At 40.1% G+C, this 23,372-nt stretch overlaps 3 protein-coding genes across 3 annotated transcripts; 1 reads left to right on the top strand and 2 right to left on the bottom strand.

Moving 5' to 3' along the window:
* The first annotated feature begins 1,379 nt into the window (after positions 1–1,379).
* Positions 1,380–2,367, top strand: LOC132304749 (expansin-A2-like). The gene is made up of 2 exons (XM_059802471.1): positions 1,380–1,518; positions 1,745–2,367. Exons 1-2 carry the CDS (start codon positions 1,380–1,382, stop codon positions 2,350–2,352), a joined length of 747 nt encoding a protein of 248 aa, XP_059658454.1. The 3' UTR covers positions 2,353–2,367.
* Positions 2,368–2,548: 181 nt separating this feature from the next.
* Positions 2,549–22,617, bottom strand: LOC132302789 (beta-glucosidase 40). The gene is made up of 13 exons (XM_059799729.1): positions 22,087–22,617; positions 19,142–19,208; positions 18,720–18,778; positions 18,311–18,386; positions 7,027–7,098; positions 6,530–6,617; positions 6,184–6,439; positions 5,604–5,719; positions 4,050–4,273; positions 3,885–3,916; positions 3,499–3,601; positions 3,060–3,168; positions 2,549–2,895 (listed from the first exon to the last, which is right to left on the bottom strand). Exons 1-13 carry the CDS (start codon positions 22,216–22,218, stop codon positions 2,721–2,723), a joined length of 1,509 nt encoding a protein of 502 aa, XP_059655712.1. The 5' UTR covers positions 22,219–22,617; the 3' UTR covers positions 2,549–2,720.
* On the bottom strand, positions 14,440–17,674 carry LOC132302788 (uncharacterized). Its single transcript, XM_059799728.1, has 2 exons — positions 15,656–17,674; positions 14,440–15,553 (listed from the first exon to the last, which is right to left on the bottom strand). Exons 1-2 carry the CDS (start codon positions 16,988–16,990, stop codon positions 14,738–14,740), a joined length of 2,151 nt encoding a protein of 716 aa, XP_059655711.1. The 5' UTR covers positions 16,991–17,674; the 3' UTR covers positions 14,440–14,737.
* Positions 22,618–23,372: the final 755 nt, after the last annotated feature.

The following is a 23,372-nucleotide window of genomic DNA, read 5'->3' as shown; positions in this document are numbered from 1 at the left end:
AATGAAATAAAAAATTGAAGACTATATAATAAGCCAAATGTGAAGGACACTGCAAGCACCTAGGTGACAGAGAAGACTGAAGAGGGAATTGGAGAAATCATTTGTAAGATCTTTGCCTCTAATTGTAAGTGGGGTCCACCTCTTTGCCCAATGGATAAAAGATTTATGTCATTTTTATTCACTTCGAAAATTTTAGTTGTTAAATTTGTGGAGATATTGCATTATATATTATTTTAACTATCTCTTGTCTTGTCTGCACACAATTAGAAAGAAAAACGGATTTAACTTTATACTTTTTTATATATGTGTAGAATTTAGTGGGTTAGAATCAAATTCTTGTTCACTCTCTGCCGACAAAGCTTATCACCTCATGTATTGAAGGTTGAGAACTTCGAACCCTCTTGGATCTCCTAAAGAACTTTTCGGTCAATACATGTAAATAGAAAGATTGCACGGGTGTTAAAGAGTGCACACATGTGAATTAGGGATGACAATTTGTTTCTTATTGTCGGAGTTACGCTCTGTCCCGCCCCTAATTGTACGAATATAAAAATCGTTTATGTATCGTAATAACATAAATGGATTTAAGTTTTAAACTCGTCAGAGAATATGAGGTGGGTTCGGGTTTTGAGAAACAGTCATCCTGTCCCGCTCCGCACTTTATATTTTATATTTTTTAAAAAAATTATAAATATAAATGTATATAAGTGTTATAGATGTATGCATATTACTGTGTTCATATGTATATGTATATATATATATCATTATTTACATTATATAAAATTTATAGATTTTATCAATTTATTTATATAAATAAAAATATTTATATAAAAAAAAAAAAAAAAAACATAAACGGAGCCGGACAGGCACGAACACATTCATCTCTTAACGGGGCTAGTATGGATTGTGAAATTAAAACCTATCGCGAGTATGGATTTAGGCAAATCCGCTCCATACCGATCCCGTTGCCATCCCTTGAATGGAAAGACCGACCGTATATGTTCGGTGGGTAACCCTAGTTAGGCCCATTTACATTCTTGAAAGCAGAAAATGAAGTTTTGATAAAGACATGAATCAATATTCTTAAAGTAATATCCAAATCTTTGTCCATTTGATTTAAATGCAGACGAAATTAGGTTTGCCACAAGGACTTGTTTCACCTAAAAAAATTCGCCTACTTTGCTAAGATTCTTTGTGTGAGGCCAATGCAAAAATTTAATCTGGAACATCTTTCTTAACATAATTTCAGTCATAAAATATACTTTGTTTCAACACTACATGCCTTCTATAAATATAATTAGCTCTGGTTTTGCTCCAACACACACACTAACTTGTCTGACACACACAGACACACACAAAAACACACACAGACAGCTACTATGGCTGCAAAAGAGTGTGTCATTTTGGTCATGGTCATGGTCATGGCATTTTTCCTAGTTGATGCAGTTGCGACCAAAGATGGGTGGAATGGTGCACATGCAACATTTTATGGTGACGTGAAAGGCAACGAGACCATGCGTAAATCACTAAATTATTATTTTTTTCTTTTTAAGAGATGTAATTTTTTTTTTTTTTTTTTTTATTTATAAAAAGTAAAATCAATACATTAATCATGCAAGTCCCATCTAAGCATTGGGAGGAAAAACAACAGACAAAACTAATTTTTGATGTTATATATATAAAGACCTAAAAAGTGTTCTAATCCAGTCTTTAACCTTTCTTTCTCACCATGTGTGTTCGACAGAGGGAGCTTGTGGCTATGGAGATCTATTTGAGCGTGGGTATGGCCTTGAAACGACGGCATTGAGCACAGTTCTCTTCCACAAGGGGCTTACTTGTGGAGCTTGTTACGAAATCCAGTGTGACAATTCAAAATGGTGCCTAAATGACACTATCAAAGTCACTGCCACCAACATTTGCCCTTCCAACTATATAAATCCCAGTGAAAACTGGTGCAACCCACCCTCCAAGCACTTTGACTTGTCACAGCCAATGTTCCGAAAAATTGCTGTGTATGAGGCCGGTGTTGTCCCCATTGTATACAGGAGGACCCCCTGCATAAAAAATGGAGGCATTGAATTTGAAATCAAGGGAAATCCCTATTCGATGCTCATTTTAGTGTACAATGTGGGAGGAGCCGGTGACGTTGAGGGAGTCAGGATCAAGGGTTCTGGCGCGAAATGGCTAGGGATGTCGCGGGACTGGGGGCAGAATTGGAAAATTGATGCTCATCTAGTGGGACAGAATTTGTCATTTCAAGTGACTACTAGTGATGGTAGGATGCTGCAATCTGATAATGTTGCACCAGCTGACTGGAAATTTGGTCATGTTTATGAGGGAAAGCAATTTTGAAGATATATCAGTAAAAGAGTGGTTGATGTTAACCAATAAACATATACATATACATACATACATCGTACATGTATATATCTAGCTTACTGTCTTAATCATAAAAGAGTGGTTGATGTTACATGTTCATGTGAATCATGTGATGTCTCAATGATCTGAACAACCAGATAATACCATGCAATTTTACTATACTAAGAGATTTATGAATCAATAACATATGTAAGTAAACACAGTTCTGTCACAATGAAATGTTTCAATCTAAAGAACATGCACCAAAAGGCCCCTTATACATATCAACATTTGTGTGTGTGTGTGTGCGTATTTTCTGTGTATTGTACAGTGGCATATATCAGCTTCAGTCATCCGATTTTTCAAGTAGAAGTCAAGAAGCTCTTGAACCATTTAACCGAATCCTTGGGGTATCTCTTGAGCTTGTCCTTGTAATCAACAAAATAGAGGCCAAACCGGGAAGAAAATCCAGCTGCCCACTCCCAGTTATCCAATAGAGACCATACAAAATAACCTTGTACGTTGCATCCATCTTCTCTGCATTTTAAGCAAAACAAAGCATATTAGCTCGATCTTTCAACTGTACACGACGTGCTCTTACACAATACTATTTTTGTTTCAGTGACATGGTTCATATGTTCATATACATATATACACACAAATTTATGCATATTTACATAAACAAGTAATGTAATACTTACTTGATGGAAGCTAGCAAGCTCGCGAGATAGTCATTGTGGTATTTGATCCTTTTTTCATCCTTTAGAGCGTCTTTGATAGGCGTAAATGGGTCATTAGGATCATCCATCCCTGTAAAAACAATGGAAAATTAGCTTGTGATTTTTATGCGTCAAAAGGAAAGAGTGGGGTTTAAAATGTTTTAACAAAAAATAGTGAAAAATATAGCTCAAACCAGAGTTTGGAGAAGAGCCTGAAATTCACAGTTTTGTTGAATAAAATGGCATAGCATTTTTCAGCAAATCGAAAGTAATATTAAAATAGCACTAGTCATTGTATGAAATTCAACAATGTATTTAAACCAGTTTAGTAAGATAAAGAAAATACTACGAATTTGACCAAAAACTTGAAGTCATCAATTGAAAATGCAAAAGAATATCACTTTAGCTTTTAAAAGGTTACCATTTTCAGTGATAATGACCGGTGGATTCCCGTACTTTTGCTTGATGTAATTCATTAAGCTTCTGATCCCATCAGGTACGATGTACAACCATATGGAATTTGCCTGCAATTCAAAATAAATATATATGATCTAGATGATTTAATTAAGTAATAATGAAAAGGCTTGCATGGTTATTGCAAGAATGAAGTTTCATGCTTTTTGGAAATTGAATTGTGACTGGTGACAAAAATGTGCTTGGCCCGGGCAAAGTGTATGCCTAAAACAATATAGCGCGTATTGAATTCAAATTTGTGCAGAAAATACATAGAGTCATCCATCAAGGAGCGGTAGCTAGGCATTAAACAATAGTTATACAACAAAATTTCCAATTTCTTCAATTACGTACCCGGTCTCCTATAGGTTTTCCATCTTTGAAAGCTGAAAGCAACAAAAGCATTAGGTTAACCTGTATTTGCTAACATACAGAAGAAGACCAAATGGAATTACCGAAAAAATAGAAGTGGAAAATATGATACTAGATCATTAAAGAGAGGGGTTGCTGATGACATACGGAGGGTAATAGCACCAACATCTGCAAGGGAGTCGTTGAGTAGATCACCAATTAAATTAGATTTATTGTTCACGCCATAAAATGTGGTGTAGTGATTTATGCCCACAAAATCCAATGACCCCTTAAGAAGAGCTGACTCAGCTTTGGAAAACTTTGGCAACCGGCTTCCTACTCTACTTTTCATCGAGCTTGGATAGTCTCCAAAGATCAAAGGCTCAATAAACCTGTAATTATGCACTACCTTTCAACATTCAGCAGAAATAGAAAAAGTACACCTAGAACACCGCTATTTCCACGGTGAACCTCAACTTGAGACTTCTTTTGGATACAAGCGGGGGCGGAGCCAGGATTGCAAAGTAGGGAGAGCTAAAAATAATTAAACTCCTGATTGCTCACTGTGTCATCCATGCTCTAAATACATAATTTACATGCATCAGTTATTCAATTAAATCCAATAATATACAACTTTCTAACACATTTACACTTCCAAACTCTAACGTATTTTTATAGTCAAGAATTCATTGAAGTTTGCTGAATACAAGTATTAAAACAAACAACTTCAAGAATGCAAAATTTATATGTTCCTTATTAATAAATTCACATTAGAAATTAAAACCTATATGCTTCGCCTCTGACTAGTTATTAATCCATTATATAGTAAATTACTCAATTTAACAAGAAATTATCAAGTCATCAATAAAGCCCTTTTTTAATTTTTTTTTTTTTATTTTTATTTTTTTACAAAAATAAAATTCAATATTTCACTGGATTAACAATAATAATCCATGATATCCATCCACCTATGCCTTAGTGCGTTAAATACGAAGAGTTTAGGTCTTCTTTCATAGACTGACAATGTGTTTGATTTATTAGGCTAGGCCCTATAATATAATTTATTATGGTTTATTTTGTGATTGGGTATGTCTATGGCTTGTGGACTTGCTCATATTTAAGGCTTGACCTTTGTAAATTTTATAACTCTTTTTATTTATAGAAATATTATGGATTGGGCTGGGCTAATAGGAAGAGGAAGAGTAGTACATGGACTTATAAGAACAATAGTACTAATTTTTTTTTTTTCAATTAGACCTGGGCTATAACCCAGGTTAGCCCATTACCAGTTCCTCCCTTGGATACCACGTAAGTTTAGACTTACTAAAAGGTCATAAGCACTATGAAAGTGAATTAATAGTTCCTAAATGAGGGGCATGGAGCAGAAGTATCTGACATTTTCTGTTTGTGACATAAAGAAATTGGATTCTAAATTTAGCAAAAAAAATTGAGGTTTCTTGGAGACACTTCCTTTTATTGGTTGTTAGTGAAGGGAAAATAGGGTTCTTCTCTTTTAGTTAAGAGGGTCATTTTGGTAGCACGAGAGGCACTGCATAAATATATATAAACATGCGAGGGCATCCACACACACGGTGTATAACCCCGGTTCCACACTGACAGTGTGCACTGAGTGCTGATACTACTCTGTCAGCTAAAAGAATTTCTGTTCTACTCCTTAGCTACACATGGAATTACATATGGAACAGTAATAAAAAAAATTACCAGCCTAGCTGAAAATCTTGTGCTCTTTGTGTTGCTTCAATGTCCTCAGTTGAGTTTGTCGCAGGTTCATACCATATGACATCAAATGACACCATAATCGATCCATGTTGTTTTGGCTGTGCAGAAAAATAAGTCATGATAAATAACAAGCAATATATAGCGACTCATGCAAGAAATATGCTTATGAAAAATCCTGAATTTCTAAATAAAAGGATGAATATTTCAGGTTCAATTCTCAATGCCTCTATTTCTTTATGTCAAGAAGGAGGTAATCGTATTATATAGGCGCTCTCTTCTTCTTTTTTACCTTGTTCTTGTATTGCATAAGGAGTGCTTAGTAAATGGTAAAATTTTGGACTAACTAGCATCAGAATACAGGTTAAGAGCAGCCAATTCTTATAAAATAATGCCGAAGGTATATTCTAGCTCAAGTCCATCCCTCCCTCACTACACATACCAGAATCATGACTGAGTAATGGCCTTTTTTGTCATCTTGCTTAGCAACCAAATATTAATAGAAGTAAAAACAAAGAATGTTCCATGCTAATAGAAGAACATAACAAAATCCTATATTTTTTACCTTATATTTTTTCCTGTATATATCCGTCGCGGTTGCATGAGAAAGAAGGGTGTTGTGGGCAACTATGTAAGGTTCAGTTGCAGAGTTCCCAGCTCTGCAGAAGAGGTGAAGAAGGATGGAACAACGTCCCGGTGCCTGGAGACCCACGTCGTAGCCTTGTATGGCAAATGTATGGGGCTCATTGAACGTTATCCAATGCTTCACCCTGTCACCGAATTTCTCAAAGCATGTTTCCGCATATGCAGCGAAATCCTTTCTGTAAATGACTAATGTCATATTCCACTTCCGCTAAAATGAACATTTTTACAAAAACATTAAAAAGCATAGTTTGAAATGATTCATTTACATGATTTGGGGGTTGAGCCATCCTCCATATCTGTTTTCCAAGGCTTGAGGAAGGTCCCAATGATAGAGGGTGACATATGGTTCAATTCCTGCATAAGTGATAATGAATGCAATCACAAATCATGCATCTTTCAGTACCATTGGCCGGGAAATCAAATTATTCACTGCCAATCTGATGGTTATGAGAATCAGCATGATACAAAGATATGATAAGAGTCATGATACGGAGTCCGACAATCAGACAACTCCGACTGTTTTGTTTTGATGTAATCATGAGTCAGCCTCCACTTACATAAAAATAGTCAGATTAGTCCGACTGTCAGACTGCATATCATTTTCCGTTCGATAACGATACTTGTTAACAAGTATCTGAAGAATCTTAAGCTATCAACAGATGCTAAGTATGGCAGAGAGCATTTATACATCCATTTTCATACAAATAACTGTCACCTATTTACAAAATAATGAAGGAAGGATTAAATTACTGTCTAAGGGTACCATTGGCGAGTAAAGCATTGATGAAACTGTTGTAATGATCAACTCCCGCTTGATTGACTTGGCCGGTTCCATCTGATACAGACAGAGAAAGTACTTTTATTATTGTAATTCTTTTAAGGGCAAGTTTGTCTAAAAGCTTCGTACAAAGAACTAACAAGAATATGAAGAATAAAATAGTATAAAGAGTTAACATGTAAAATATGCTAAATATTTATCATATTGTGTGATGTCTTCAGAATTTTGGAGGTGGTTAGTCTATCTTTACTGGAGGCTAAGCTCAACAAATTCCATTGTTTAGTGCAACTCATGAGCAATCAATATGTTCGAACTCTAATATAATTTATTAGGATAGCAAACTAAAAGTCCCTTTCTCTTTTGAGTGCATTGAAACTTTTTACCATAATTTTTAAGATGACTTTTTTATATGCTTGAGGAGGCCCTGGATGACATGGGCCAGGTCCGACTCGCAAAACACAACCTTCAGTCCGAACAGCTGGGTCAGCCCATAAAAAGACACTGCCATATGGGCCGAGCGGGAGTAAGCCCATCAAGAGTGACCAGGGCTTACTGAGGAATAGGCCCAGGTCCAGCAATTAGTAAATATCTTGTAAATATCTTGTAAATATCTATAAATAGGAGTTGGAATGAAGAGGAGGGGGATCTTGATTCGGGTTGAGGTGTAAGAATTCTAGAGAGAGAAAGAATAGAAGGAGTTTCTTGCATCTTCAATTGGCGCCGTCTGTGGGAAACGCATAAAAGTTTGGTTGATCAATGAGGAGGATCGAATGGATTCAAACCAATTCGGTTGATCGAGACTCGATCTTGCGGATTTGAATCCAGATCTGAGCGATTGTGACCTACTCTGGAGGAATTACGATTCTTGAAGCTTTGGCAGGAGTGACTTCAGATCTACGCAACCGCGAGTTGCTCGATTGTGACAGGATCTGACGGATTTAGAGTCCAGGCAATTCAGATCTTGTAAACAGTGAGCATAATTCGGAGAATTAGAAGCCAGATCTAAAAATTCCTACTCACGAAGCTTAGATCTACTCGCGAGCTTGAGATTAATGCCTTTACTCCGTTCGGGAATAATGATAGGTGAAAGCTCCAATCCGATGGAGGCTGTCCAGCAAACAAAGCTTGAAGAGTTGATGAATTTGATTGAAGCTCTCAGAAAAGAAAATGCAGAATTGAAAGCTGGATTGCAGCATCGGCAAATACCCGCAGTCTCGCATCCGCTTCCGGTCGGAGAAGGAGGTGTTCCATCTAGTATCGCGCATCAAGGCGATCAGAACGAGAACAATCAGTCAGCTCACCACCGTGATGAAAGGATGATGGACAATTCGCCGCCAAATGTTCGTCGAGTTGAAGATCACGAAGGCTCGACTCACGTTGATCCGCAGCGGGAAAGGTTTGACCGAGAGGAAGTGATGGAGGTAGATCGCCGTCGAGTAGCGTCGCCTTGGCAGAGAGAGTTCATAGAGGAACGGTCGTTCGATCCGTCTTACCGGCCCTCCATGGTTACTGTCACTCATCACGGTTCGGAGGGCAGAACCGTAACTCACAGAGCTACCGCCGGACTCCAGAGAGAGAATGAAGCTCTCCGATCCGCAGCTCGGACGGTGGATTCACCATTCACCGACGAGATCTTGAATGCGCCGCATCCAAGGAAGTTTGCTATGCCAGTCTTTATTCTGTTTGACGGAACAACCGATCCGATCGATCATGTGTATCATATCCAGTTGAAAATGGCCCTGAACACGGAAAACGACTCTTTAATGTGCAAATGCTTCCCTACAAGTTTGGCCGGACCGGCGCTCAGCTGGTTCAAAAACTTGCCTAGGAGCTCCATTGGCAGTTTCAGGGACCTGTGCGATCGGTTCATAAGCCAGTACTATGGGAACAAACGCCCGCCGAAGGACATCTCGAGCCTGTTCACGATGCGGCAACACAAGGATGAACGGCTCCAGGCCTTTCTTACCAGGTTTAATCTCACTAAGAGTATGGTAATCGAATGCCATCCTACTACGGCAGTTCAAGCCTTCAAGTTAGCCATGACACGCGGAACTCCGTTTCACACCAGTCTGGTAGTGAATACGCCAGCTACCATGGACGAACTCAATGAGAGAGCCGATGGCTTTGTGCGCCTCGAAGAAGAGGAGGCAGCTAATGCTCGGACAACGTCGCTTGTGTCGACCGAGGAAAAGTCCAAGGCAAAGATCAGGCAGAAGCAGGCTCAGCCGCAACGTCAGACCACTTGGAAGGCCGAAAAAAGGTCCAGGGAGGAAGAGTTGATTACTCCGCTGAAGGTCACTCTGGCGAGGTTATATCAGGAGAACAAGGACAAGTTTCATCCACCACTGCCAATTAGACAACCCCTCGAACAGAGGGATCAAACTAAACATTGTGCTTTTCATTCTGATTTCGGACATCAGACTAACGAATGCAGGAACCTGAGGAGGCAAGTGGAGATGTTGATAGCTAGAGGGGAGTTTGCGAGTTATGTTCAAGGCTCGGCGATGGAGCAGAATCGACCAGTGGAACAAATAAAAAGGAGTCATAAACAAAGCTCCCACAATTCGCAACCAGTTCGTATAATCAATGCTATCCATGGTCGACCCGAGCCTAGTGAAGAGCCAGATGAGCTGCTACGGGTGCGCCTGCGGCAGGCACAGATGAAGAAAAGGGTCGGCAATGTGACCACTCTACACCAACAGAGCCCGTCAATGCAGATAAAGTTCGACTGGACAGACCTGCAGCGTGTCCAACTGCCTCATGACGACCCGTTGGTAGTCAGTTTGACAGTGGCAGAATGCTTGGTGCGCAGAGTTCTGATCGATCCTGGGAGCAGTGCGAATGTTATGCCAAGGGACACATTTGACAGGCTCGACATTAAACCAGAGAGGCTCAAGCCCACCGGAAATCCCTTATTAGGGTTCGATGGGAAGAGGGTGGAACCCGTCGGGATGGTGGAAGTAGAAGTTCAAGCTGCAGAGCGAGCTCTTATGGAAACTTTTGTGGTTGTGGAAATTCACCCCTCGTATAATCTCCTGATGGGAAGAGGATGGATTCACAGAGTCCGAGGTGTACCCTCAACTCTGCATCAGGTCATGAGGTGCCTCGGGCCCGATGGAGATAAAGTGATAGACATTCGGGGGGATCAGGTCGCAGCCAAAGAGTGTTATTCCGTCACACTAAAGCATGCAGGGAAGGGAAAGGCGCCCGTCCGGTCGACAAGCCCCAGATAGCAATTACAGGAACCTCCACTCGAGCAGAATAGGGTGGAGGAGTCAGCCGACTTGACCGAGGAGCCCCTTCTGGATGTGCAGATCGATCAGTCCAGGCCAGAACGAACTACCAGAGTGGGTATAAGACTGACCAGAGAAGAGCAGCAAGAGCTAGTGGATTTCTTATCCCACAATGTCGACGTATTTGCATGGAGTCATCTCGACATGCCTGGAATTAGTCCTTCCGTCTCCTGTCATTCCCTGAATGTCAATCCTAATTTCAAACCAGTGAAACAGAAGCAGCGAAGATTTGCTCCAGAACGTAATCAGATCATAACGGAAGAAGTTGATAGGCTGCTTGATGCGGGATTTATCAGAGAGGTGCACTACCCTGAGTGGTTGTCCAACGTCGTTGTGGTGCAGAAGAAAAATGGGAAATGGCGCGTATGCATTGATTTCACCAATTTAAACAAAGCCTGCCCGAAGGACAGTTTCCCGTTGCCTAAGATTGATCAAATGGTGGATGCCACCACGGGGTATGAGCGTTTAACCTTTCTGGACGCATATTCAGGTTATAATCAGATTCCTATGGACCCCGCAGATGAAGAAAAAACTTCTTTTGTCACCGAGCGAGGAACGTACTGCTACAAGGTTATGCCTTTTGGATTAAAGAATGCGGGAGCAACTTATCAACGACTTGTCAGCAAAGTTTTTAAGAATCAAATGGGTAAGATTGTCGAAGCCTATATTGATGACATGGTGGTGAAAAGTAGGAAAAAGGATGATCATCTGAAGCATCTGCAAGAGGTATTTGATGTACTAAAGCGATATGGGATGAGGCTCAATCCGACCAAGTGCTCGTTCGGTGTGAGTTCCGGGCAGTTTCTGGGACACGTGGTCAACCGCAGGGGCATCGAAGTTAGCCCCGCTCAAGCAGAGGCTTTGATTAAGAATGCCGAGCCAAAGACGATCAGAGAGGTGCAAGCCCTAACAGGACGAATAGCTGCATTAAGTCGATTTATTTCAAAGTTGTCAGACCACTGCAAACCATTCTTTGACACGATTCGGAGCCATGGAAGGCAGGTCTGGGGGGATGAGCAACGACAGGCATTGACTCATTTGAAGCAATATATGCAGAATCCGCCAGTCCTGTCAGCCCCAGAACCGGAAGAAAAGTTATTTCTATATCTTGGAGTATCTGGTGTCGCGACGAGTGCCGTTCTGATTCGTTGCAAGGAAGGGGTGCAATACCCAGTATTTTATGTAAGCAAGACACTGATGGAGGCAGAAAAAAGATACTCAAAAGCCGAACGGGTGGTACTTGCACTTGTAAATGCAAAAAGAAAGTTAAGGCATTATTTTGAATCCCACCCCATAGCTGTTCTAACAACTTTCCCAATCAGAACGCTCATGCACAAGCCAGAGCTCTCGGGCAGAATGACAAAGTGGGCCATAGAGTTGAGTTCATTTGACATAACGTACGAGCCGAGAACAGCTATTAAAGGGCAAGCGGTGGCCGATTTCCTACTAGAATGTGATGCCGAAGATACGGAAGAGGACCTTAGAAGCGGCTCTTGGAAACTTTTTGTGGATGGCTCCTCTAACCCGACGGGGGCTGGGATTGGGATCAAACTGCAAACCCCAGAAGGTACTTCCTTGAGCCAAGCACTCAGACTTGAGTTCCGAGCCACCAATAATGAAGCGGAATACGAGGCGTTGCTAAATGGATTAAAGTTGGCCAAAGAGCTACAGATCAAAAGTTTGACAGTGTATAGTGACTCGCAGCTGATTGTTCGGCAGGTAAATGGTGAGTACGCAACCAAGGATGACATGATGGGGGCATACCGTTCTGCCGTTCTGCGTAGAGCCAAGGACTTTGCAAAGATTGAATTCATACAGTTGCCGAGGGAACAGAATGCAGATGCAGACCGTTTAGCATGCAGTGCTTCAAGTTGTGGTGAAACATTGGCGAGGGTGATTCCAGTGGGAATAGTGACCCAGCCGTCCATTTTCGAAGAACCGATGGTCTCGGACCCTTGGCAAGTCAACGTCATACCGTATGAACCGAGTTGGATTGACCCAATCATTACCTATATTCGAGATGGCGTTTTGCCTATGCAAAGGGATGAAGCTAGGAAACTCAAAAAGAATGCTGCCAAGTACGCCATCGTGCGGAACCAGCTGTACAGAAGGTCCTATTCTGGCCCGTACTTGAAATGTGTCACCCCCGCGGAATCGCAGCAGGTATTGCGAGCTATTCATGAGGGTGTGTGTGGCAATCATTCTGGGGGAAGATCGTTAGCGCATAAAGCAATGACACAAGGGTATTTTTGGCCAAACATGTCAAGAGATGCGGAGGAGTTCTCTCGAAGGTGCGATAAGTGCCAACGATATGGACCAATGATCCACCAACCACCTGAAGAATTGCACGTAATGGCCTCGCCGTGGCCTTTCGCGCAATGGGGGATGGATGTGGTCGGTCCTCTGCCAACTGCAAGAGCTCAGAACAAGTATGTGTTACTGGCCACGGATTATTTCACTAAATGGGTGGAGGCAGAACCGTATCCTAGCGTGACTCAGACTCAGGTGAGACGATTTATCTGGAACAACATTATCTGCCGCTTCGGTGTTCCCAGAACAATAGTCATGGACAATGGCACAAACCTCGACAGCAGGCAAGTAAGAAAGCTGCTGGAGGAGTATGGAATCAACCAGAAGTTGGCTGCAGTAAGTCATCCTCAGGCTAACGGACAAGCAGAAATCACAAACAGAACCATTTTCGCCTGCATTAAGAAGAAGCTGGAAGATCATAAGGGGAAGTGGTTGGATGAACTCCCGAACGTTCTATGGGCTTACAGAACCACCCCAAGGCGGCCGACTGGGGAGAGCCCGTTCGCGATGGCGTATGGTACCGAAGCAGTTATACCGGTTGAGCATTTAGTCCCCACTATCAGAAGCTTAGCATGGAGTCGAGATCAGAACGACAAGATGTTAAGATTGAACCTCGACATGATAGACGAAAGGAGGGACGCAGCGGCTATAAGGCTAGCATCGTATCAGCAAGTGCTGGCGAATAGTCACAATAAGAGAGTAAAACACAGGGATTTTGCCCCGGGCGATCTGGTTCTGAAAAGAAAGGTGGGGATGGTCAAAAAAATGATGCCACCCTGGGAAGGCCCATACAGAATTGCAGAAGTCATTGGCAAAGGGGCATATACGTTGGAAACCATGGCGGGAAAGTTGGTCAACAAGCCCTGGAACGCCACGTCTCTGAAGAGGTACTATCAATAGAAGCTAAGTTCTGGTTTTAATTGGATGTTATTTGTTGTTAATCAAATACATATGAATGAGCAAGTTACCGGAATTTACAAAAAAAGAAGAGAAGAATTTTCTTTTCCAATGGTCTACTATAAAAATTGAAAGCCAAGTGGCAAGTGGCATTCTAGCCGAGCGCCAGGCACTTAAGCAAGATAAGTGGCAGCTGGCACTATAAGCCGAACGCCAGACACTTGCTAAAAATTGAAAGCCAAGTGGCAAGTGGCATTCTAGCCGAGCGCCAGGCACTTAAGCAAGATAAGTGGCAGCTGGCACTATAAGCCGAACGCCAGACACTTGCTAAAAATTGAAAGCCAAGTGGCAAGTGGCATTCTAGCCGAGCGCCAGGCACTTAAGCAAGATAAGTGGCAGCTGGCACTATAAGCCGAACGCCAGACACTTGCTAAAAATTGAAAGCCAAGTGGCAAGTGGCATTCTAGCCGAGCGCCAGGCACTTAAGCAAGATAAGTGGCAGCTGGCACTATAAGCCGAACGCCAGACACTTGCTAAAAATTGAAAGCCAAGTGGCAAGTGGCATTCTAGCCGAGCGCCAGGCACTTAAGCAAGATAAGTGGCAGCTGGCACTATAAGCCGAACGCCAGACACTTGCTAAAAATTGAAAGCCAAGTGGCAAGTGGCATTCTAGCCGAGCGCCAGGCACTTAAGCAAGATAAGTGGCAGCTGGCACTATAAGCCGAACGCCAGACACTTGCTAAAAATTGAAAGCCAAGTGGCAAGTGGCATTCTAGCCGAGCGCCAGGCACTTAAGCAAGATAAGTGGCAGCTGGCACTATAAGCCGAACGCCAGACACTTGCTAAAAATTGAAAGCCAAGTGGCAAGTGGCATTCTAGCCGAGCGCCAGGCACTTAAGCAAGATAAGTGGCAGCTGGCACTATAAGCCGAACGCCAGACACTTGCTAAAAATTTAAAGCCAAGTGGCAAGTGGCATTCTAGCCGAGCGCCAGGCACTTGCCGTACAAACACACAGCAAAACTAATATAAAAAGAAAAAGAGAGAAAAGATATATATGTACTGAAGATAAGTTGAACAGAGCACAACACATAGAGAAAAAGAGTTCGGCCATTTCATTAATATTGAACATTTAGTTTACAAAAGAGAGGTGTCCATCATTACAAGAAGATATGAACTGGAAGAATTCGAAGGAGCCCTAGCTAGACGCCTCAGTACCAACAGCATCCTGGTCCTGCCGACTCGCCTCCTCGGCCCCATCAGCCGCCTCACCTTCATGAGGTGGGGAATCCAGGTGAATAACTGAGTCGTTCGGCTGGGGTTCAGCGTCAGCAGTGGCTACAGAGGGAGCCACGGTTGACGATTGGGGAGCGGTCAGTGGCAGAGCGGTAGGAGGAGCTGTGATGATCCTTGAGGATGCGATGTCCTGGCACTCATCAAAAATACGCTCCGCTTCGGTGGGTTCTGGGTCGACATAGACCCCCAGAGGCTCGATCCCCAGATCCTTGTCTACCTCATCCGGAGTGGAGCTGGTCTGTCCCTCATCCGGAACCCGGTCGGCGAAGCCTTCCCGGAATCCTTGAGCATACCGAAGAGCACCGACCCTGGAGAACCGAGCATGAAGGGCCAGCATCCCACCACCCACTCTGCTGATAACGTCGATCAGAGCGGTACGCTCGTCCAGAGCTCTTTTTTCAAAAGCCATCCGAGCAGACTGTTCATCAGCTAGAAGACGTTGGAGTTCTGCCTTCTCTTCTCTGAGTGATTCCTGCTCAGTCTGCCAGACGCTCTTCTCGAGCTGGAGGGCGTCCTTCTCATCCTGAAGGGAATCATTCTCCTTTTTCAGGACATCTCTCTCTTGCTCGGCTTTGTCAAGCCGAACCAGCACCTCGGTATTCTTCATGGCAAGGAGGTCGTTCTCTTTATTAGCCACCTCCAGGCTGTCAGAATACTTTCGGGCCCTGGCGTTCCCCATTTCCACCTGCTTCTGCATGGCCATCATCCCAAACAATGTCTGCAAAGGTGCACAATAAGAACGGTTAAACCAATAGTCAGAACGGGAGAAGGCAAGACCAAGTAATATAAGAGAATTCATGAGTTAGAAAATAAAAGTCACCTCCATAGCAGATTGGGGAAAGCGACTGAACACGTCCCTCTGGGAAAGGCCCTTTGCCGCCTCAATGTCCTTCGGAGTCCACATGCTCCTGTAGTAGGCCATAGCGGTCTGGCCATCCTTCAGCATGGTCTCGTTCGGTTTCACGAACGTCCCATCCGTTCGAGTGTACCGAGGGGCCCATGGCGGCAAGCTGGGGATAGAAGGGGGGCCTGAAGCAGAAGCAGAGCCACCAGCTGCAGGAGGCCCAGAGTGAGAAGGAGCTCTGATCGCTCGGTGCAAGAGAGTACCCGGCCCAGAGACTCGGGTCCTTCTAATAAGAGGCTCCTCCTCAGGGTCGATTTCACTGTCAGGATGAGGCCTTTTGCCTCGCTCTTTGTCCCGACCGCCCCCCGCAGCAGCAGGAGCTATGGTAGCTGGGGAGGGCGCGTTCTGGTTGGCCGCAGGGGCGCTGGCAGCAGGGTTAGTAGCCACTGCGCTCGGGACAGTGTCAGATATGGTGGCTGAAGAAGAAGCCGACGCTGGAGAGGAGGTCGCCCCAGCAGCAGGAATGACTGGGGGAGTATTTTTCCTCCTGCCAAAAGAGGGAATCTGCAGTCTGCTCATATTGTAGCCGAGTGATGAGAGCGCAAAGAGGTTGTCTGAAGTGAGGAGATCTGAGCAGGAAGGAATATCGTTCAGAACGTATCTCTTCAAGTAGTTAATCCTATCCCTGCAAACACTGTAGCTCAAGTCATCACAAGGTATTCCCAAGGAGCGGCATAAGTAAGTGCAAAAACGAGGAACGCATGTTTCACAGGGGCAGTCGTGTTTATGGGATTTGAATTTTTTATAGGAGGAGACAGAGCAGACACCAAAGGCGCTCGGGATAGGGTAATCCTCTGCAGCCGGCGAAGACCAAGCCCCACTAATACCCACTATGCTATCCCTCCAACCCTTTTCAGATTTTATTGTGTCAGTGCATATGGACATCTTCTCGAACGGGTAGAGGTGGTAGAAGGGCTCGTTAGTACGGATCTTACTGACCTTATAGCACAGAAGGAGGTCTATGAGGTCAAGGTCCAGATTTCTGTCACGCATCAATAAGAGCATAACAGATATGATCCTAAAGAAGTTGGGGTTGACCTGCAGAGGGGATATCCCCAATCTGTTGAAGACGTAACTAAAGAAAGGGTGCAGAGGGAACCTAACAACATTCAGTTGAAGGTTTGTGAATAAGACTTCGCCGGGCAGGAGGCCGGCGCCGGTCGTAATATTAACGTCTTGGGGGCAAACCCTAACTACGATGTTGTCAGGAAGCCTAAGTCTCATACGAAGGACACCCAGATCTACAACCATGGTGGAAGTGCAAGAAGAATCTAAAAGAGGGAAAATGGAAGCCTGCCGAAAGTAAAAAGAACGAAACTAACCTCGGAGGACTGCAAGATCGCTGGGAGAATGACTCTCGAAGGATTTCACCGGAAAAGGCTTAGCACAGTTCTAGAAAGAGGGAGATTTGGCTGATGATGGAGACGGTAAAGGGAAGTGAAGTGGAATTCGAGAGCATTATATAGGCAAGGGGGCCCGAGGGCCGAAGCGTCGGGAAGGCAAGAAATCCCTCGAACCCCGGAACATTGATTCTGGATCTGACCGTTCGCTCCCCCACGTGGTTATCTCGAGCCGTCAGCGTCATGATGAGACGCCATCAATAATTACCCCTTATTAAATAAGGGGCAATTATGGGGGCAGTTGAGGAGGCCCTGGATGACATGGGCCAGGTCCGACTCGCAAAACACAACCTTCAGTCCGAACAGCTGGGTCAGCCCATAAAAAGACACTGCCATATGGGCCGAGCGGGAGTAAGCCCATCAAGAGTGACCAGGGCTTACTGAGGAATAGGCCCAGGTCCAGCAATTAGTAAATATCTTGTAAATATCTTGTAAATATCTATAAATAGGAGTTGGAATGAAGAGGAGGGGGATCTTGATTCGGGTTGAGGTGTAAGAATTCTAGAGAGAGAAAGAATAGAAGGAGTTTCTTGCATCTTCAATGCTTCTCTTCTATGTACTTATTTTTGGATGAATTAATTAGGATTCCCAAAACCTGCGCCATTTAAATTTCATTTTTTTTTTTAACGAAAGGAAAACTTCAGGTAAAGTTACCCATTCTTGCAGAATGTAATTGAAAAATCATCCTGATCTAAGCATTAGAGCTGTTGATATAAGTAATTTTCTGGTCAGAGCACTCTAATTATATCTGATATACATCATTGATTTGGTCACTGAAAAGAGTGAATTAGTGACTCTCATGCACATAGTACAATAGTTATAGGTATATATGTTGGTAGAGATGAGATTACCTCAAAAATGTTACAGAAGGTATAAATAGGCACTATGTCACTCAACAATGACCATCCCCAGACCTCTAACGGAACACAGAAAAAGATTGAGATAACAGCTGCCATTTTATCTTGGTTTTTATTTACCTATCGGTTTTTGGGAAGGGAAGGGGCATGGAGTGAGGGTTTAAGAATATGCTACTATTTCCAATGCATCGAAAATTCAAGATTATTTATGCATGGATTGACGAATTTACTCTATGTATATCAAATTAAACTATGATTTGATGCTGAATCACCCAATAAAATCCTGAAATGGTGCAATAGTAAATAAAGCTTACTGGGAAAGATCCTAGACCAAGCAATTGAAAATCTATAGGCATCCATTCCCATATCCTTCATGAGTTGTATATCTCCCTGTTGCAAAAATCCGTAACATTAGGCCAGTAAAAACAACAAAAAGGAACAGAAAAGGTCTACTGACGGTGACAACTGTTTTGGCTATCAATTTAAAGCAAATCATTCTAAACATTGCTGCTCTTTTCCATAAAGATGCAAAATTATAGTTTGAATGTCGAGGAAGCAACCAAAATAGTCCGGTTTATGTGCTTCTCGGAACAAATCAGATAGAATGAACACAAGAGTGGTACTAGCTTCAGCTTGGTATGAAGCTAGTGCTATTTTTCTCAAAAAAAAGGCAATAAGCTTGATAAAAAAAAAAAAAAAAAGAAAGATCGGGTGAGGACTTACGGTATAGAGATTATATTGATCGACAGCAACATCTCCAGTACTGCCATCAAGTATCTTACCTGCAGCAAAATGTAAGGTTAGGACCTAGTTACAACCACGGCCATTGATTTTAAAATGTGTTTTTAATACACATAACCAATTATCATTCAAACATCCCAAAGTCTACTGAGCTAGTTGATGTGCTTAAAGTGGAATTGCATCACCGTTACTTCACAGAATTTAAAATTTTAAACCTATCATATAACAAACAGAAAGAATGTGAAGATGGTATAATTTAAATTATTTCTGTTTTGCAGAAAATAAAATTAACATCTTCTAGTCCTTATGACATAATAATTAATATTAAAAAAAAATTGCAGCACTGTTATTTCTATTTCTAATGACAAACTACCATTCATGTTACTCTGATGATAAAGTATTACCGAATGTGTGTGCAAATACGTCCCAATTAGTCGCACCTCTTCCATCATCTTTCACTGCTCCTTCATACTGAAAATAACATAAGCAGTATGGATTGTATTACTTAAGTTGCCATCATCATCTAATTTAGTTTACCTTTCTCACGACGGATAATCATTTGAATAAGAGCCGAGCTTAGCATGATGATATGACATAGAAATATATAGCAACAAACTATTAATGGTTGTGAAATGAATGAAAAAAATGAATTCTTATACTATTAACACGATCTTTATCTGCATAGTTGTTTTTGATCCACAAGACAGTTTTTAACCATATTATGTACATCTGAAAATTTTAATTAAAAAAGTACATTGTTGCATTGTGTGTTTCTGACCTTTAATCGTCGTTAAAAGAAATTTCTTTATAGGGAGAAAGCTAGGTTGTCCCCTTCCAAGCATGGTTGAATAGCTTTGCATCCATAACCTTGTCTAACTAATAAAATTAGGGTAAAGTGCAAAAAAACCGATTAAACTATGTTTGAATTTGCAAATAATCCCACTGGACTATATTTTGTGCACAATACCCCCTAAACTATTATATTTTGTCCTATACTATATTTCATTAAATTACCATAATGCCCTTTCTTATTAAATTACACTTCTTATTGAAATAAATTATGAAAAAAAATTATATTAATTTGATGACATATTCTCCATTAAATTTGCATAAATTTACCTTTAATTTTTGAAATTAATTGTTTAAATAAAAATCTTTAGTAGAATTTTTTTTTTAAATAAAAAAATTAATTACTTTTTAAAATTTTCATGAATATATTACATGAAAAAGAAGGTATATTTTAGTTTAGTAATTTATTAAATTTTAATCAATATATTATATGAAAAATATATATTTTTCTACTGTAAAAAAGGTTAAACTGATTATAATAAGTTTTATTATAAATAATAAAATTTTAATAATAAGTTAATCATTTTAGAAAATGTTAGTTACATATCTATGTATCTTTTTTTTTTTTCATTTTTATGATAAATTGATACTTATAATAAAATTAAGGTAAATAGTATAATAAATATTTAGATAAGAGAAAAGATAATAAAAATGATTTAATAAAAAATAAAAATTTTAATGAGAAAGGGCAAAATAGTCTTTGTAATAAATCTATCCTTAATTGCAACCAATCAATAGTTTAGGGAGCCTCTTTTAGTTCAAGGGGTTTATTTGCAAATGGATAATTGTTAAAGGGGGGTTTTTGCACTTTACCCTAAAATATAAGTCACTTCACATAAATTCCTTTCCCATTTTTTTTTTTTTTGGAATGGGGAACACTTCCAACTTGGTGAGCTATGGTATAGGACACTGCAAGGTAAGCTTTGAATATATGCAATCACCACACATAAATTTTAGTTCTCTTCTGACATTTTTTCCTTTTTCTTTCTTTTTTTTTTTTTTTTTTTTTTTCATTTTTACTCTACTTTTTTTGGTCATTAGGGGTTACCATTGTTGATCTTATTCTAAGCATCTACTTTTTCAGCTATTAGGGATTGTTTTACTTTCAAGAATTTGGCATGGAATAGAATAAGATATGTTACTCCCAAAAACTCATATGTTGTACTTGGGAGAACAGAATAAAAACGCCTTGTAAATGGAATTAAAGGAAATTTCTTCCAATTCCATTTCCAAGGTACTAATTTGGTACTGCCAAACAAAAATTTATCCCGAATCCTACTAGAAAGTTTTCTTCTAAGTTTTGATGAAGTGACACACGCATACACACACAAAATTGCGTATGGATTAGTTTGGTTGTGTGAGATTGGGAAACTTTTTAGGCATCTAGATCAATATGCTAAGCTAAGGTATAGTATGTTTGGTATGGTAGGGTATAAACTATAAACATAAAGAATCAAACTTTTTGAGTGGTCCATGTGAAACATAAACTTAAACTCAAATCCAAGAAATCATAGAAGACTTTTGAAGCTCTTTGATCTTCTGTATCTTTACTCCAAGAAAAAGAATACAATAGAATATAAATTAGGATTGAACTGAAGAACTAAGCAAGACCTGTGGGCGTGCACTGAAATTTTTAAAAATAGAGTGGTTATTTCCAAATATAACAAGAGATGAAGGCTTTTAAAAAAAAAAACAAAATCACGAAACTACCGACAACAAATTCTTTCAATACAGATAACGTTCTTATTCTGTCGCGCGCTTGTGGGGGGCCAGGCATATATAACGGAATATTTAGCAGATTACCAAATTACCCTCCACTCACCCATCTCAATCAAGGAAAGGTTGAAAACATTTACAAAGCGTGATGTATTTATGGTTTTATAGAACTTGAAGACATTACTCCGATTGTGTTTTTAGGTAAAATATTTTCTATTTTTCAATGTACGGCTCGAGATTGAGATCTAGTCTGTTAGATTTGTCCAAAATTAATGAGGAAGATATTTTTGTTAGATTTTTGTTTTTTTCGTAAATATTTTATGATAATTAAATACTAAAAAATAAAAATAAAAAATATTTTTTATCCAAACAAACAAACAGAATAAACCATCAACTTTTTATGATTTCTTCAAAGACCCAACATGAATATTTTTTTTTTTTTTTTTTTTTTGTATTTAAAGTCACCACAAGTTTCAAGTTTGCACCTTATCCGGACCACCATCTCTTTTTTGATAATTAAAAATAAAATAAATATTCATTATTTACCTAAAAATAAAAAGTAAATAGTCATTGGAATATTTGGTTTGGAGTAGCAGCAAAAAAAGTAGTGACTATATATACGATTTTTATTTTTTAAAAAAAGTAAATATCATTAAATTGCACCAAAAAGGGATTTGAAAAATAAATTATTCTTTTTCACAGCTAATTAAAAGCGGAATCAGCTAATGAATTAATTATTATTTTTTTTTAAAAAAAAAGAAGAATAAGAAATAAATAAACTAACCTGGTAAGCAGAAGAGGCAGTTCCAAACACAAAACCCTTTGGAAAGCTTCCTCTATTCATCTGTGCCAAGCATGTTTGGATCCCAAAAACAACCACAATAGTAAATACCAATGCAATGCTCCTTCTCAACATTGCTTATATATATATATATATATATATATATATTCTAGAGAGAGAGAGAGAGAGAGAGGGGAAATGAGAGGAAGATAGAGAGAGCGAGCTTTTAAGTCTGTGTTGAAGCTAGAACTTATATATATATATATATATATATATATATATATATATATATGTAAGAAACTGGAAGAGTTGAGAACAATATTATGATAATGTGAAATGGGGTTGGGGCAAAAGCAAAAATGGTGGTGAAAGTGGCGGTGACTGATAGAGAGAGAAAGATGTAGAGAGAGAGAATGGTAGTGGACGTAGTAGTTGTAAATTGTAATATGTAATTTGGGGGAAGTCTTGCTTTCACACGCTTTCATACTCTTTTCATGAGCATCGCACCAATTTATTTGATTTTCATTTGGCATTTCATATTGTACCACAACAAGTATATATAACACTGTATATATATATGATTTGATCATTTGCTTTTCTTTTGTTTTTTTTTGGGGGGGGTTTAAATAATTGGCTTGCCTTTTTCTGTCTTTTTGTTTATGTCACTTCCTTTCCACTGTCATTCTTGTTCTCTTAGTTGTTTTCGTTGATTAAACGCCGTTTGTTTTGTTCACAATGATACTCATTCCATTGGCCGACCAATTCCTTTCCTGGATCTCCTCGGAAATTTCAGTCTCGGTACTAGCAATTTTTGACCTTCATCGCCACTGTTATCGCTTGCGTTAAGAATGTCTCCATAGGGAGAATTATTTTATTTATAAATAAACTTAAATTCTTGGACTTTTTACTTCAAAAAATACCTCTTCTTTCCAAAGGTAATTTTAAAAAATTATACCGTTTGTTATAGGAGATGATTAAAGTTATATTATGAATAAATAAAATAAAAAAAGGAGTTTCGAGTCTTATGTATATATAAGAATAAAAACATGGGGAGAAAGTGGAATGTGAGACTGTTTTTCATGGGCAACTGTGTAATCCAATCATTTTCTGGCGTTTAATTTTTAAAAAATAAGAGTGTTGTAGAGCTATGGTGCATTTAAAAGAATGCTAAATTAATATGAAACACAAACACTATTCAAGTTAGAAGTACGAATCAAAAACAAACCTTGAAAAACTTATATTCTGAATCCTTATCAATGCCGCTAAACCCTTGTAATACTTTTCTAAAT

The sequence above is a fragment of the Cornus florida genome, unplaced genomic scaffold (assembly GCF_030987335.1).
Source record: "Cornus florida cultivar Cherokee Brave unplaced genomic scaffold, ASM3098733v1 CherokeeBrave_3.0.0_Hap2_Chr04, whole genome shotgun sequence".
Classification (NCBI taxonomy): Eukaryota; Viridiplantae; Streptophyta; class Magnoliopsida; order Cornales; family Cornaceae; genus Cornus; species Cornus florida.
The sequence above is the reverse complement of the archived record's forward strand: the minus strand, read 5'-3'. Positions and strand labels throughout refer to the sequence as shown.